Source organism: Calonectris borealis, chromosome Z (assembly GCF_964195595.1).
Source record: "Calonectris borealis chromosome Z, bCalBor7.hap1.2, whole genome shotgun sequence".
Classification (NCBI taxonomy): Eukaryota; Metazoa; Chordata; class Aves; order Procellariiformes; family Procellariidae; genus Calonectris; species Calonectris borealis.
In genome coordinates this window covers 68542864-68559693 of record NC_134352.1, presented here as the reverse complement: position 1 = coordinate 68559693, position 16830 = coordinate 68542864, and the positions used below count along the sequence as shown (strand labels likewise).

General features: G+C 39.1%; 1 protein-coding gene across 2 annotated transcripts in view; it reads left to right on the top strand.

Moving 5' to 3' along the window:
• The window catches only part of ITGA2 (integrin subunit alpha 2), a 71765-nt gene that overhangs the window by 23100 nt on the left and 31835 nt on the right, over positions 1–16830 (top strand). For both annotated transcript variants that reach the window (XM_075136603.1, XM_075136602.1), the window contains 9 exons: positions 3195–3304; positions 4413–4504; positions 8346–8460; positions 8840–8967; positions 10235–10383; positions 11461–11611; positions 12052–12217; positions 13487–13560; positions 15005–15143. In XM_075136603.1, coding sequence (XP_074992704.1) covers positions 3195–3304; positions 4413–4504; positions 8346–8460; positions 8840–8967; positions 10235–10383; positions 11461–11611; positions 12052–12217; positions 13487–13560; positions 15005–15143 — 1124 coding nt within the window. The remainder of the gene's footprint in view (positions 1–3194; positions 3305–4412; positions 4505–8345; positions 8461–8839; positions 8968–10234; positions 10384–11460; positions 11612–12051; positions 12218–13486; positions 13561–15004; positions 15144–16830) is intronic.

The following is a 16830-nucleotide window of genomic DNA, read 5'->3' as shown; positions in this document are numbered from 1 at the left end:
TGCACTGTAATGGTTTATGTTAATTTTCCAAGGCTAGTAGGACTTGCTGATTTCTAATATAGATTAAGCCTAGTATTAAGCTTAAGTAAGGCTCAGGATACGAGAGAAATAATAATTAAGTTATTTCTTAGGACCTTTAAGATTGGCTATTAAAAGTAGAGGGCTAAGCCTGACAGAAGTTGGTTAATAACTTTTTTTCAGGAGCATATTGATGGCAGGTTAGACTAGTTAAGTCAAATAAGGGAAGGGGGTTAACAGCTCTGTTAATTTCTGAAAGTCACAGTGTCAGCAGTAGTCAGTTCTAAGTGTTAAATTCTGTGTATGGAGTGCCATTTTTTGGCCTACAGCATAGTTATGGAATTGAGATTCATGGACCCTACAAATCTACAAGGAAGGCTATTACAGCAAAGGGGAAGGTAGTGTAATAACTTCCAGTAAAGTATGAGGAGTGCAAGCTAACTGAAAGACAAAATTAAGTTTGCTTTGGGCACAGTTGGCATAGATTTAGATTTGGGATTAAAATTGTAAGAGTTTGTCTTGTTTTGGCTTATATTTTTCTGTTTGTACCATGCAACAGCTACAAGGTTCATTTTAGAGCTAGTGAAAGTAAAATACAGCTGTGAATATTAAGTTCTAGAAGTGGATTGGGTATAAAGAGCGATGGTTCCTTGGTATGAATAGATGTCTGCGTTGGAATTAATGTTGAGGTTGGGGAAAACAAGAGTTTTAGAGCCCCCATTACTGCTGAGCAGCATAAAGCCCATGGAACGAGGACAAATATGCATGCTGAGAGGGAGAGAACTGCTTTTTCTAAACTCTGTGGGTGGTGTTTGTCTAGTTTATGCCAATAGCAAGGGTGAGCCTTGGAGTTAGTTAGCCTTGGAGTTAGGCTTGGAGTTAGGCTTGGATTTGGGGACAGCTAGTGCTCAAGCACGCTTCTCTTCCTCTTCTCCTCCTCTCGTTCTTACTCTGTTTCTGAGTGAAACTGTGTGCTTTGGGCTTCAGGATAACCCATGGCTGCAGAGCGATGCTAGTGCAGAGATTTACAGTGAGTTTCGTGACCAGTTGGAGTGGTGCCGGGGGTATTTCCAAGATCTGTTAAGGCCATTCTTTGAAAGTCCTCATGCAGGGACTCTGAAATATTTTGCCTTCTGGGAAACTTAGAAAAAACGTATGAATATTTATAAATGTACACAGTGCAATGTTCAGCTTGACAGTTGATGCTGAAAAGCTGTTCCAGTTTCAGATATTACCCATGCAGTTCTGCCATCCTTTTGAAAACTGTTTTCTGTTTCCATGAAAACTGTTAGCCCTTCCTCTCTCCCATCAGCCCAGTTAGCATTTTATAACTAAGTAACTCTGTACTACCTAACAAGGGGGGAGACTGTAACACCATGTCTTTCTTTTGTCAATCGCTATTGACAGGCTCCAGGCCTCTGTGTCACTGCAGGTGTTTGCAGGCTGTATCATCTATCGGCACATGGCCAATCGAGTAGTTTCTCATGAGCTCTGGTTATTTGGTACTGAGCTATGCAGAAAAGGCTGAGAAAACAACAAGATCAGAGGCCTCCTCACAGGTAGCGTCACATACACTGTTTTTATAGAGAGAGGTATTTATATATACCTGAATTGCAGGTTTAGAGATGCTAAAAGGGCACAAAATCCTGTTCCTGCTGCCTGTGTAATCACTGTTTTTCAGCAAGGTAATTGAGAAGGAGGTAGGTATTTTTAAAACGCTGCTACACACAGAAAATAGAATCTGCAGTTACCCCCAACCGAACTGGTAAAACAGAGTAACATTATTTGTGCTATTAAGTTTTTGTTTAATTGAGATGAGATAAACTAAATATTGTAGTTAGCAGTATTTTCTTTGAGAAGGCTATAAAGGACTCAAACTCTTGCCTATGCATCTAAAACTATGTATTTTTACCAAAGCCATTTTATTCAAACTAGTTATAAAATTGCAGCAGTAAAATCAGATGGTCCCTGGAAAGTTAATATATAGCAATTGCTTCGAAACATAATAATTTCATAAAATGTGTTCTTTTTATAGTGCAAGGTATTTGCATTAGCTACTTATAAAATTTTAGAGGACGACAATTTTGCTTTTAGCAACCTATTGACCAACTAAAAAAGATGGTTTCTTATGAAACTCCGTATTCTGTACTGGGGTCCCATTGCTTGTCCTTTTACTGTCCCGTAAATGGATTAATTACTACCATAGACTGTTCTGTATGAAAGGAAAGTGATATTGCTGCTGGAGCAAATACCCACAGTCCCTGCTTTCTAATCATCTGTTTCATTTTTTCATATCCCTTGAAGTCATCTTCCTATGGTCATGTTTTGCCTTACCCTTATTTCACTGCACGTTAAACTGTACAAAGAATTGTCCTTCTCTTCCAGCCTTACACCGCCCTATATTGTCTGGTGGTTTCGCTCTCTCTGAGAGTTGTGCTGAAAAATAGGTGCTCTTAAGCAGTATTCCCAAGGGGTGAATTACTCGTTTTTGTGCAGACTTTCAGGTAGGGATCTTGAGAAGCAGATATTGGAGGGGGAACCTTGTGGCAGAGAAAGGAATGAGTCAGGGAAAGTGAATCACTTCATACTGTAGGCACAAATTATCATAAATCCTAACTTTCTTTTTCAAGATTAAATACTTCATGCAGCAGACTGTTATCACCTGCAGTATTTTCTTTCTGACTCAGTGTTGTCAAGGTGTGGTAGTGTTCAAGCTCAGACATAAGCATTTGATGTTGCTGAGCAGATCCTGTAGGAAATGCTTCTTATCAGCGAAAAGAATAACTTAAAAGGAATCAGTTAACTGTTCACTGACAGGACAATAAATTTTTTGTCTCTCAATCCCCAATGCATATACTTCTAAATTTGTGTGCATCTGTGTATATTAATATCTTTGCTGTATTTCTTCTGACACTATGACATAATGTCACAGAAACAATAGTATACGTATCTGGGGCAGCCTAATCCCCAGAGGCTTCTCCACCAAAGTTGCCTCTGGTGAATCCAGTGTATTAACATGCAAGTAAAGCTGCTGAACAGCTCTGGAGAAGACTCCCGAGTGCCTCAGGTGTTATATCTGGTAAAAGCCTCTTTACCTGTTACCTACAGTGTGCTATGCAATAATGCTGGACTTTTCCAGAATCATTTCAGACCTAATGAAGTTCCTGTTACTTCAGGTTGTTGGTTGGTTCACCCTGGAGTGGCTATCCAGCTAACAGAACTGGAGATATCTATGCATGTCCTGTTGGTACATCCAAAACCACATGTAAAAAATTGAATTTACAAGGTAAGTTGTAAAGAATAATGTCTCACTACAGCTGTTCAGTTTTTCCTCATTTTTGTACCAGGCCAGTCTATCTTCTTAAATCTTTTCTTCGCTGTCTGCCTGCAGCATGTCAGTCTCTGCCGTCTGTGTGTTTGTGTGTGTGAGTGTGCTGCGAGGACCCGGTGCCGGCCACCGGAGTGGGAGCTGGTGCCGCCACCGGCGTCGGGCCGGGGCTGCCGTGCCAGCTGCTGGAGCCACTGGGGTCTCGGCCTCAGCTGCGGGAGCAGCGGGGTCTTTAACCTCCAGCCGTGGGGCGGGAACAGTGTGTGTCCCAAAACCAGCTGTTGGGGGGGACCAGGGCTCCGCCTCAGTGCGGGGCTCCGCGCTGGCGCTGGAGAGGGACCGCGGGTCACACCCCGGGGGCCTGGTGCGGGCTGCGGGGGGGCGAGTGTCTGTACCTCCCCCAAAGCAGGTGTGCCTGTGCCGGTGTTCACTAGCAAACTTTCGGCTGGACCAGCCAGCTTTGGGGGCCCTCAGGTCCGGCTGTCAGGCGCGTGGGGGGGTCCGTGCTGGTACGCTCAGGGGCAACTGTGAACGTGGAGTGCATGAGGGACGAGTGTGTGAGTGGATATGAAGCCTTTTCTGCCTCTGTGTGTTTGCAAACTAAGTATAAAATGGGATTCACTTTTGGGTACAGTGAAAATATGGGGCAGCAGAGTGTGCTGAGATGCCTACTTTATGTTCACTTGCGGTGCAGAGCATTTCTGTCCTCCAGTGCTCCTTCCAGGTTTTTGTCTCAAGCCTGATACTGGATCAGAGGAGTCTGGTGTCCTGAGGAATGTAACAGTAGCTGCTCGGCTAAAAATACTCAATAGCCAGCCAAAAATACTCAATAGGTAGACCATTTCTTCCTCTCCTTTGCCTTCAGCTCTGGTGAGGGCAGGTACTCTAAATGGCCATACTCAATTCATGTCTATAGTTAATGGTTAGCAAATTTTTGACAAAGGTTAGCTTTCATTTCTTTTGTGTCAGAATTGTATGCAGCCATTTGGAAAAGGCGTCTTAGATTCTGAGAAATCAAGCTTTCTTATTTACTATTCTGTCATTACTTAATCTCTTTTTATTTCAGCTTTAATAAATATTCCAAATGTGACTGAGATAAAGGAAGACATGAACCTTGGCTTGACTCTGATACAGAACTCAAAAACAGGAGGATTTTTGGTACGTATCAAGGACGTATTTAGTACACACAGAAATTCTTGAGGAGAACAAAGAAACTAGAATTCTCCACATTTTTTGATAAGTCCAAGCTGAATGTATTTTATTATGCAGCATAGATTAATAAGTATTTTGCATATTTTAAAATATTCCATCCCATTCCATGATTACCTAGAGTCCAAAACCAGGAAAATTATGAATTCTGTTCTTCGTCATTTACCTAAAAATCCTGTGGAAGAGCACATAATTAAAGATTCTGTAATTTAAGTCAGACGACATAGGCAAGAATATTTCCACCATGGACATCTTTTAAGGCAGTCTTGTATAGTTCTGATTATGCTTTCCAAAGACAGTATGCAATCTCTCCTCCACCATAGGCACTTGCACAGTGACTGTTCTCTTGAGATCTCAGGATTTCTAGTCCCGTGGATCTGTGATATGTTTTATTTTGTTAGTGGGCTGGAAGAGGATGCATTTTCTGTGTGTATATTCTGCAAACCACTCTCCTTGGAGCCTGTAAAACAGATTTCATAATTGAAAGGAAGTTAGCACCTGTTTAATATGCTTTTTACAACCTTAACTGTAAGCATGAAAACTGTTGCAGTGTAGGTGTATTCCAGTTTGATGCATACATGGTAGGCAGGTGTAGTAATTAAGTGAAACAATAAACTGCAGACAAAAGAGCGGTGAGGCTCACTTTAAACTTAGTATTTTTCTGTTACATCTTCCTAGCAATTGCAAAAGTATTCAAGTGTTTATTATCTTCATTACCACATAGCCCAGTTCACTGAAGTACTTAAAAGTAGGTCTAATTCCAACCTTTCCAGCAGCTCTCTTGGAATTAGTGAAGTTAATCATAACTTCAAAATACAGCAACAGTGCTCTTCTTGATTGTTGGTTTGAGAAGATATTGATTAAAAAAATCTTATTCTGTCTCTTGGATGATACCTTTAATTACTGTTAATACTGTCCCATGCATACCCACTTTTAATCAGTATCAGTAATTGCAGTGATTTAAAACATCTCATGCAGAAAAATTTGTATTTTCTAATAATACCTGAACTTCTTTCAGTTAAAAAGAATTTTGTGATCCATTGATTGACTCTCCTTAAATTGCATAAAGTAACAGAAAAAAAAGTTGAATGTTAAGACATGAACAGTCAGCCACGTCTTTGGTGACAGGAGTTCTTTTTGACTTAAGGAGAACAGGGTACTGGAGACAGGTGCTTATCTGTGACTCATCCTCAACAAATATCAAAAGCCCCATGACTTAGTTGTTGCAAGAATGGGACAACAAGCGAAGACTGTCTGCAGCTAATTGCAAGCTGTTGCCAGCCAGGACTTTGCGCCGAGACGCTGTCTCTGGCAGCTGGCCTGCGTGATGGGCTGTTTGGGTTATGCTCAGGGCTTCCTCCTCCCAGCTCACTGTGCTCCTTCCTCCTGCTGCTGCTTCTCTCTCAGCCTCCCATCTGCTTGCACCAGTCTGTGCTCCATCCCTGGGCTGCTTGGCTGGAGCTTGACCCAGCCTGGCGTGTCTGTGCCATAGCTCGTGAGTCCTGCTGGTTCAGCTGTTTGATGCCATGTGATTGCTTCCCACAGGTATCCTAAGTACAGGGCAGTCATTTCCACACACTCATTACATTTTTCTGAGGCATGCTTAGTCCTGTTGGAAAGGTACTTAAGAATTTCACTGACGGTTAACAACTTTTTTCCAGATTTCTGATCTAAGTTTCTATCAGTTTGTTCTTGGGGCAGTGCCGCTTTAGCTGAAAGGAACAGCTCCCATCTCCCTACATGTAAAATCTCCCTTCTGTGTTTAACACCCCACAATCGTTCTCCTTTGTCCTTCACTTTGCTAAACAAACACAGAGTTTTCTGGCTGAAATGCTCTTTTTAAAATACACCTCTCTCAAACATGAATGACCAGATCTATGCTGTATTCCACATGCGTCTTTCCAGGGTATTTGGTATTTCCCTGTCTCAACTCCAAGTGCTTCTTGTCACATATCTTTAGGCCATATTTACTTTGCATGCTGACTGCAGGCTTATGGTCACACTGCAATCAGCCAGTGCCCGATCCGTCTGCTCCTCTCTTCCGTGCAGTGAGCTCCCAGTTTATGTCCACAGTTCTTAGCATTAGTCCTTAAGGGCAAGTCTATGCCCCTTTCTAATACTCCACTTTTCAAGTTCTTCAGTTCTTGATATGTGATCTCCCAGTTTTCCCCTGCCTTAATGATGCATCTTAAATTTCTGACTATAACAATGCAAGAACATTAGAGCTTTTCCCTTTTTTTTTTAAAGTGAAGATCACTAAAGTTTATTAGAACATTTTTATTTTTTGCTGCAAGATTAACATCACAATTTTGAGTTACCACTAATACAGAAGAAAACTATAAAATGGGCAAATAAGATTGATCTAAAAAGAACTTAAATTAAAAATAACTTTAAATTAAAGACTGGTAACTCTCCTCCAGCTTCATAGTTATTGACATAGATGATTTATTTTATACATCTCACCTCTGTAAATATCCATCTTTTCCAGCAAAACTAAGCATGCCCCATGTAGCAGCTAAAAAGACCACTTATATCAAGATCAGATAACGTAGATATACCTCCTTTCTCTTCTCTAGAAAATCTGCCATCTTGTCAAATATGTTAGGATAGTTTGATGTGGTCTATCACTGGTAGCATGTGATTTAGCTCATTTTCCATTTACTTCTGCCTTTAATTACCTTTTTTCCCAGTATTCTTGAGAAAAGGTTAATAGTGCTATTCACTCCCTCTTCTCTTTCTAAATAGAGTTGGTGCATTTTCTGTTTTCCAGGCTCTCCCGACTGGATGGGGCAATCAGAAAGTGATATGTAATGAAGCTAACATTTATTTTAGAACTGTTGGGCAGAGGTTATGTAGAGGTTTTGTTTTTTCCTTGAGTTCCTAACATTATTTTCTTTTAAAAGAAAATCCCTCCCCCGCAAATATCTTCATGACAAAATACTGTCTCAGTGTCTGTCTTTTTTATCTAGGTACTTTTGTAAAAATCCTTCTAATATCAGAGGTGTGACTGTCATGCAACCAGCTGATTGATCCAGCTGAAAACGTTTCTTTTTACACAGATCATTTTCAGCAAAGAAGCACGACTACCTTCTCCGGAAGGCAATGAAACACGTAGCCGAGGGGTATGCAAGGCCAGGGCCAAACTTCTTTTAGCTGCAGCTAAATAGGACGTCACTGGAGATGGTGATGAAGTTTAACTTGTAAATATTCTGGCAAAGTGAATTTCCCTTGAGAACAAGCCTTCTCAAATTAATAAATGTGTGTGTGTGTGCGCGCGCACACTGATCACAAAACTCTTCACTCTGGTCACGCTGTTGGTGGTAATCGGACCTAGTGCAAGAAAAACTCTGCGTGTTTGCAGCGATGTGCATGCTCATGGCTCTGATGCCACCTCCTGGTTAGTGGAAGTACTTCTCTGCACGCTTATAAGCCATGTGCAAACACCAACCCTAGTTTTAAACCCATAGTTTGAAGAGCAGGTGGTTTAAAGCAGGACAGATTCCTTGCAGATCAAGTCACTCTCCCTAGATCTTATAGCTGCACATAGTCTGGAGGGGCCAGCTTGCAGAAGGAGGCACTAGGATGATAATGAATAGAAAATCTTTTTAATGAGAAAGTCTGTGAAAGGGGTTACACCGACACCGTGATTGCAAGGGATTTGGCCTGATAAGCCAAGAGGGTTTCTCTGATCCTATATGCCTGTAGTCCTGCTTATTGTGCTTTTGTATATGGATACGGTGAGACAAGTATTTGTTATTTTTATAGTTTCTTTTTGTTGTTATTTTTAAAGACTTGTGGTCCCTTGTGGGCACAGCAGTGTGGAAGCCAATACTATGCAACAGGAGTCTGTTCTGAAATCGGTCCAAGTTTCCAGATCCTAAGAAGCTTTTCTCCTGCTGTTCAAAGTAAGGCAACATGTGCAAAACAGATTCAATTAAAAAAAACATATCAAACAAAATCAAGATACATTGTGTCGGGGAGACTTAATTTGGGATTTTTTAAAAAATGTATGTACAAAAAGCAAAGTCCTATGATTCACGCCTAAGGACTGACAAATCGTGATCCAATGCTGATATGAATATGGACTCACTCCTCTGAATCCAGAGGCATTGCACCATCTGCATATGCTTCTATTGAGTCCTCACTGTGGCAGAACCTTCCTGATCTGAAGTGTTGCCTGTGTGAGACCTAAATATGCACCTCTGGATTTAACCAAAGAGCTGTAAGTATATTGAGACTGAAAGCGCATTTAATTTCCACTTCTTATTTTTATTTTTATTTTAGAGTGTTCCTCTGTCATAGATGTTGTGGTGGTTTGTGATGAGTCAAACAGCATTTATCCCTGGGATGCAGTGCGAGCATTTTTGAAAAAATTTGTACAAGGCTTAGACATAGGCCTTAACAAAACCCAGGTAAGTCAAAGACATCTTTGAGAATGACCAAAAAAAAAAAAAGGCAATGGGTTTTATTAGCAATTTTAAAGGAAACCAGTGTGCTTTTGTCAGTTTGTCACTGCAGCACCAGCAGCATGAAAAATAGGAAAAACTTAAAGCAATGTACCGTGACTCTGAATACATATGCAACCCGGTCTGTTTCTCAATAGGAAGATGCTGTTGTGCAGCTGAATCAAAAGTGTAACTACAGTACCTCCCCCAAAGGCACAGATTACGCAGTTGTCCTGTATCTTTCAGTGTTGGGTTTTTTATCTCACAGCTAACCTATTTCAAAAGGGATTGGTAATTTGATTCAACACATAAACTAACTGAAATAGAAGTCTAGGTTTTATCTAGTGGAGTCAGATCTCTTTCATGCATTAGGTGTAAAAGTAATTAAAATGTAGTCTGTGGGGATGTGGTAAAAGTAGAACAGACTTTTTTGTGGGCTCTTACTTTCCAACTGCTGCATCTTTAAAATACAAGTTTTTCCTGCATGGTTACTGTCTGATCTTTGAGTTATTTTTTCCTTTTAATTTGGTGATGGTAAGGAAAATTTTATTGCCTTTTTTTTAAAACATTTTCTATCTTTACAGTTGTCCATTTTCCATAAACAGTTCTGGGAACAAAGACTGGGGCACTGGAAATCTCGCTCCCAAAGGCTGCCTTCTTCCTTGGGCGACTTTGGAAGTGAGGTGCTTAAAAGCTAGGCTTCCTGCTCAGTCCTTTCTGAACCTCACCTTTAGCATCTTCTGCTCTTTTTTATTTTCATACTAAAAGTACATCTTAGCATATATCTTCAGCTTCACCTGTATTAAAAATAAATAGGGTTTGCAGTGCTGTCAAGTAACTAACCTTTAGGATTTTCTTAGAAGAGATCAGATTGAGGGGCTGTCAGCTTGTAGAATTTTTGCTATTTTCTCATTTTTCCCGGAGCTCCCTGTATTATTGCTATCTGACAGCTCTTCCAGAAGTAACCAAGCAAACTTTTAATGCCTACTATTTCAGATTGTTTGCATTAACATGTTGTAGTCCATAATAAATGACATAAAGTGCAAGAGCATTTTAGCTTTCTTTGCTTTCCAAATATGTTAATATTAATTGGTTTTATATGTGTTGAAAGAAAATTATAACCCCATGTGCATCTGCAGATCCTTTACTCCAACCTGACAAATAAGTAAGCATCATGATTCTATGTCACTGATTGTAATGCGTGCTAATCTAACCTAATTTCTTTATTGCATAGGTGGGTTTAATTCAGTATGCTAATGATCCCCGTGTAGTGTTCAATTTGAATACATATCAAACAAAGGACGAGGTTGTTAAAGCAATGGAGGGAACGTATCAGAAGGGAGGAGATCTGACTAATACTTTCAAAGCCATTGACAATGCAAGGTAAAACACATCGATGATTACTGTGCCACTATTGTAACTTACCTTACGAGGCCACGGGTACATCCTGAATTTCATTCCCACTGGGAGTGTACATGCTCGGAGCCTCTGAGGAGGTTCCCAGCACCAGGCAGAATCCTTCAGGTTCATTTACGGTGCCCCATGCAGAACAGTATAGGGATATGTAAACTAGACTTACTGAAAATCATGTCTTCAACCATTGGGTTAAACTCTACACTAAGGTAGTTCTGGTACCCAACAGAATTGTTTGGGCTGTCTAAACATGCCAGTGCATCGAACACCACGGACAAGCTTTTAGGAAAGATACAAAAGAAGTAAAAGTTTATCCAGGGATTTAGTGGGTAACATTCATGTTTGCAGGTCAGGCTTTGCTTGATTGCAGCGAAAATAAAATCTCTCGTCTGTTGTCAGTTTGTCACTGCAGCACCAGCAGCATGAAAAATAGGAAAAATGTAAAACAATGTAGCGTGACTCTGAGTATGTATACAAACTAGATCTGTTTCTCAATAGGAAGATGCTGTCGTGCAGTTGAATCAAGGACAAGACTCTAACCCAATACATGCTGAATCAAATGGCCTTGAAAATCTTATTTAGGGACAGACTTAGCCTTCAATGGATCAGTACTTGCGGTAGTATTGAGGAAGCCATTATTAATACTCTTCCCCTTTTGTTTGAACTTGGTGGAGCCAATTCCTGGCTACTCTGGTGTTACAAAACATTAATAATTCTGACAAAAAAATCTTTTTATTTAGAAACATTTGTACAAAAAAATATTGTTTTCCCTGGTATTTCTATCAGAAATACCATCCAGTCCTACTTGTGTTTTTTTTTTTTTCCTACTTCCTTGATTACATTTCTGATGGCTCTTTGAGCAGTGCTTTGAGAAGAAGTTGTCAGGAGCATAATTGAAAATTCTTATTGCAGATTGTTAATTTCCAAATAAAAAGCACTACAGATGCACCTTGTTCTAAGTCAGTGATAGACATATTCATTACAGTATACATACTGAATTCCATCCATTAAAAATTGACATGTGATAAATCCAATATTTTATAACAGACAGTATGCTTTCTCACCTGAATCGGGAGGACGTCCGACAGCCACAAAAGTAATGGTTGTTGTGACGGACGGTGAATCACATGATGGCTCCAACTTGAAAACAGTGATAGGTAAATGCAATGAAGACAATATAACCAGATTTGGCATTGCTGTAAGTAAAAATATATAATTATATATATTATTGCAATTTTTGAAAGATCATTTTGTTGTTTATATATGAAAGTGCATGTTCTATATATAAGCTGTATATAATGCATGCATTCGTACACTGGTGAGACTGAAACTGGGTGAAATTAATCTTTATGAATTAATGAAATATTGGTCTTCTTTAACTGGCTGAAAAAGCAAAACCAATATTACCTGAGCAACTTCAGTGTTTTTGCCTTGTTCTCCTTTGCCTTGGTTTATATATTTTTCCTATGTGAATAGTCCTTTGTATAGGAATACAGTCTAATAAGCAATTCAGTAATATGAATGAAGGTAATTCTATTTTTTTTTAATATGTAGAATATTTACTTAAATAATACAAAAGGAAATGGAGTAACACCATGATTTCCTTCACTCTTCTTATTTTGTTCTTTTTTATCCAAGGTTTTGGGATACTTAATCAGGCATGAACTTGATACTAAAAACTTAATTAAAGAAATCAAAGGAATTGCTAGTCATCCAACAGACAAGTATTTCTTTAATGTGTCATCTGAGGCTGCACTACTAGAAGAAGCGGGAACACTTGGAGAGCGCATTTTTAGTATAGAAGGTAAAATATTTGATGTCTCTGAAAAATTAGATCAGGTTCTCCCAGCTGATGAGCTAAGGAGTTTATTTAGCTTCACCTTAGTCTCCTGCTGTGAAAACAAGGGGCAGCTGGAGCTGCTGGCTGCTCCCTGCTCCCCAGGAGGGCTCTGGCTTGCACAGGTGTTCCCCCAGCTACCCCACTGCTAATGAGCCTGAGCTTCAAGTTAGTTTCTGCAGTCTGTGGGAAATATTCCCCAGTTGCTGAAAACTTGAGTCAAGTCCTGGGCTTCAGGCATCCACTGCGGGCTTGTCCATATGCATCCAAATGCGTTAGGAGCTATTACCCCTGGAGGAGTAAAAGTATCTTTACGCTTGTCAGATTCACCAGTGTTTTTCTGTTAATGCTAAGCAACTGTGGATTTAAAAAGCAAATTAGTAGACTAGGTTACTGATTACAGAACTGAAAAGCTACAGTAATGCAATCTGTGTGGCATCTACCAGGCTCTATCCCTAGCATCACCCACGTCCTCTGTGTACTGTTGGAGGAAGATGCTGTAGAGGCAACTCAGAGGCACTTCATCAACCCAAAAGCCAGCTTTTTAAAGTCAAATTCAGACCATGCTCGGGAGACTTGTGACCTGCCCTCAGCCGACCCTAAAGAGCTTTTCATGGCTGCAACCTTCCTGTGCTCAGGATGAAATCCTGAACTTCTCTTTCTTCTCCATCTATTCTTTACTGGGCCCATGCTGCTAATCAAGTCAAGGGGATTGGGTGAGGTCCCCCTCTTGGGTATTTGTACTCCCGCTGAATTCCTGTTACCTAAGTCCCATCCATCTACCTTAGGAAATACTCCTGCACAGTATTTTTCAAGACAATTACAACAGTTTTATAAGTCCTATATGATAAGAAACATTCATTTGAAAGTTGTGAATATACAGTTATTAAAGCTGCTAATTTCAGTGTATTATTAGTGCTTCCTAGGAAACATAAAAAAAAATTAGCCACAGTGACAACTGTGCAGACTGATTCAAGCCATCTTTATCATCATCTTCTGCCCTTTTTTGGAAGAGACTCATAGCATCATGGCTCCATCTTATCAATTTGCCATTAAATCCTCCAAATATTCTACAGTTTATTAGCGCTCAGGTTTTCGTTGTTTGGAAATGTTGGAAATGTTTTAGCAGAATTGGTGGATTTGGAAGTCCCTATATAGCTAAGCTCATAGGCAGCTATATTGGATCTCCTGTGTGGTTCTATAGGGTTAACCATATGCAAATATTTGTTTTACCAGGTACAGATCAAGGTGATACATTCCAAATGGAAATGTCGCAGGTGGGCTTCAGTGCATATTACTCGCAAAAAAAGGTATGTGAATTTAATTTTTTAATGATACAAATAGATTTAATTACATAGACATGAATGCTTAGAATTGCAACAAAGTAAGACTAATAAAACACAATGACCAAGTTTAAGATTTTTTTATAAGTAGGAGAATGGCAAATTATCATTGTCTTTTTTTTTTTAATTTGAATACCACAAAAATTACTTCTAATAGATGCTGTATATCCCTAAAATGAAAAAATATACATTAATATGTAAAGTTGAGTAATAGCTTCTTTCAGGTAATGATTTTTGAGATGTGTTAATCCAATTATTTCAGTGATTTCTGAGTTCACATAGCATGAAAAATTCAATTGCTCCAAGTTAATATTTTGTAGCTGAATAACTGAGAAGAATTGAAACCATATTGTAAAGCTGGTATATTTCTAGGCAGTCACCAAGATGTAAATAAATCAAGTCTGAAAAGAATTAACCTAATCTTTATATAGTTAATAACATTTGTTTAAAGCATATATCACTTAGAAATTAGAAGGAATAATAAATCAGATACATCTTTCTTGCTAATCAATTTTAAGATTATCTTGACCCAATAGGTCCTCTTTGTAAAATTCAAGTGTGGTTCAAGCAGCTTTCAACTGAAAATACAGGAAGGTTGTTTCTTTCTCATAGCCCTCAAAGATGAATGAAATAAATTTTTAAAAGTCCTCTGTATTTGCACAAATTGAAGTTTTAATTTACCAAGCACTTGATGCTAGGAAATGGCAAAAATTAAGAAAGATTTGGGGTTTTCTTCAGGAAACAGTATCTCAGTTCAGTAAAGAATTTTAATAATGTGAATAATCTAAACTATGTTTGTTTTATGTGTACAAGTCTAAGTAAGTATTTCTGTATTAAGTATTCTGTACAATAAGCCATACTAATTTGGATTTTAGATTTAAGGTTTCTCTCAAGGACATCTCCTTACAATACACTTAAAGAATGAAATTTTGGATCTTTTTCCATCAGCTTTTGTGTGCTGTCATTGGCACTTTTGTTGGCAAAAAGGGGACTTTAGCTTTTTCTTACAGTTTTGTTTGTCTGATCCTTGTTTTTCTGAGGATCATGAGTACGTAAAAGCATAGACTAGGCAAGCCCAGCCCCAGGGGTTGGCTTTGGAAATTATCACAGGCTTGGAAATTATCACAGTGTTTAAATAACCCATTTTATCTTGAGTTGCAGTGCCCTGGGAGCTAAAGCAGTCGCTTATCCTCTTGCAGTAGATGGGTGATAACCCTCTTAATAGGGCAGTAAAGTCCTGCATGTAAGTGGTAACTATAAGCAGCTCCAGTCAACTGCTTGCAGTCATTAGACTGTACATCACTGCCTTAAAAAAAAAAGTGATGTAGGAAATTACATATGGTAACTTCAGCTTTGCTCACATTTTTTCTGAAATAGGTAATTCTAAAATGTTGATTTTTATTTTTTAAAGGATGTTCTGCTGCTGGGTGCTGTTGGGGCCTATGACTGGAGTGGAACCATAGTTCAGGAGTCTTCAGACAGAGTCACCACTTTTCCAAGCCACGTGTTTGAGAAAATTCTACAGGACAGAAATCATAGCTCTTATCTAGGTAAGGGCCTGAAATACAAATCTGGAAATGTATCAAATCTTTATTAAGATATTAAAGAACTTGGGAAATTCTGCTCTAGCCATACTCCTGTTAAGAACTGATTTGAGAATATGAAAAGAATTTTACATCCAAAAAGAGTTTATTTATTGGTCAACAGTTAATTGAATGAAATCTTTATTGTGTTTTTAAAATTCTACTCATATCAATGTGGTAAGCTGAAAAAAGAATCAGGCTTTGTCACAGAGACATAAGAAGTCATGGGATTTGAAAGGCTGCTTAGTGCATCGTACTGATCATTATGGTTACCTTCCGGTTTAATATTTGTATGTACTTACATGTGGATGAGAAGTTGATTGACTTGCTGTTGCTTCATCTGTGCTCGCTCTTTTCTTGTCCTTTTACAGCTCAGTTTATAGGTTTAGGAATATTGCTGCAGTTTAACAGAGGTCTTATAACCCCCATATATTTTCTGATGCATGTTTTTGTGACCCAATAAAGCCAGTCAGTTTGTCTTCTCAGTTCACTGAAATGTTTTCTGCAAACCTACAACATGCCTGCTCTGGTGATTCATCTCTGAATAATGCTACTACATTAACCACCTACGACTTTCTTATCCTTGAAGTTGAGGTGCTATTTTTGCAACTAAGGTGCTCTTTTCCCTATGGCTTAGCATTACTTGCATCCAACACAATGAATAAATTAAACCTAACCTAATGAGCAGTAGCTCTTTTGCATGTGTGACCTCTTCTTCCCTTTTCTAGAATAATTCTTAAAAGGTCAGGTCATTTCCTTTCAGCACTTCTCCACAAGGCACTTTCTGGAGTATTGACCTTAATCTTTTTGGAGCAAACAATGTTGTTGCCTTTTCTGTCCCTTCATTTCCTTTCCACCTCCTTCTGTCCCCCACTAAGAGCTCTCTGTACCAGCGCTCTCTCACCAGCCTGGGGGGGCCCAAGCTAAATGGCTGCTAGCACATCACAGCTTGCTAGATTGGCCCCCGTTCTGCACTGCAGCCTCTCACTTCAAATGGTTGTATGGTGTATTAATTAGGACTGTGTGGCCTTAACTTGCAGAATAAAATCTTGTTTTGTTGTTGCTTCTTGAACTTCTAGTCTCCAATGATGTTCTCTCCCTAGAAAAAAGTGACTGAACACAAATCTGAATTAGACTGGTATATGTAACGACCAAGGCGTAATCCTTTTAGACTGTGCTCCTCACATGGTCCTGCAGCTTGCTAAAGACCTGCATATTCTGCCTAATCACTGGGATTTTGTTATTAAGTTTAAACTATAGTCTTTATAAAGGATGATTTTGTTTTCTTCTGTTAAAATAAATTTGCTGTAATTAAACGACAGAAATGTAAAATATGTAGTAATGTTAGCTTTATAGTGCTAATACATGTTTAAAATATTTGCAGGTATTAAAAGATGTTTCCTGAAAGCAAATAATGTTAGAATAATGGGAATGAGGATTAAAATGTTCAAAGAAGTTCAATCAACCTAAGCCCTTCAGCTGACACGCTGTTAACACAGCCTGTTGTATTCAGCCAATTCACTGTGGTTTGGTGAGCTGTGGGAAAATACGCTGCAAGCTTTGCAGAAGCTAGGTGTTCCTTCCCAGTTTGAAGGCTGGCCCAAATGTTCATCTCATGTTTGTCTTTATTTCTTCATTCCAAGGATACTCTTTG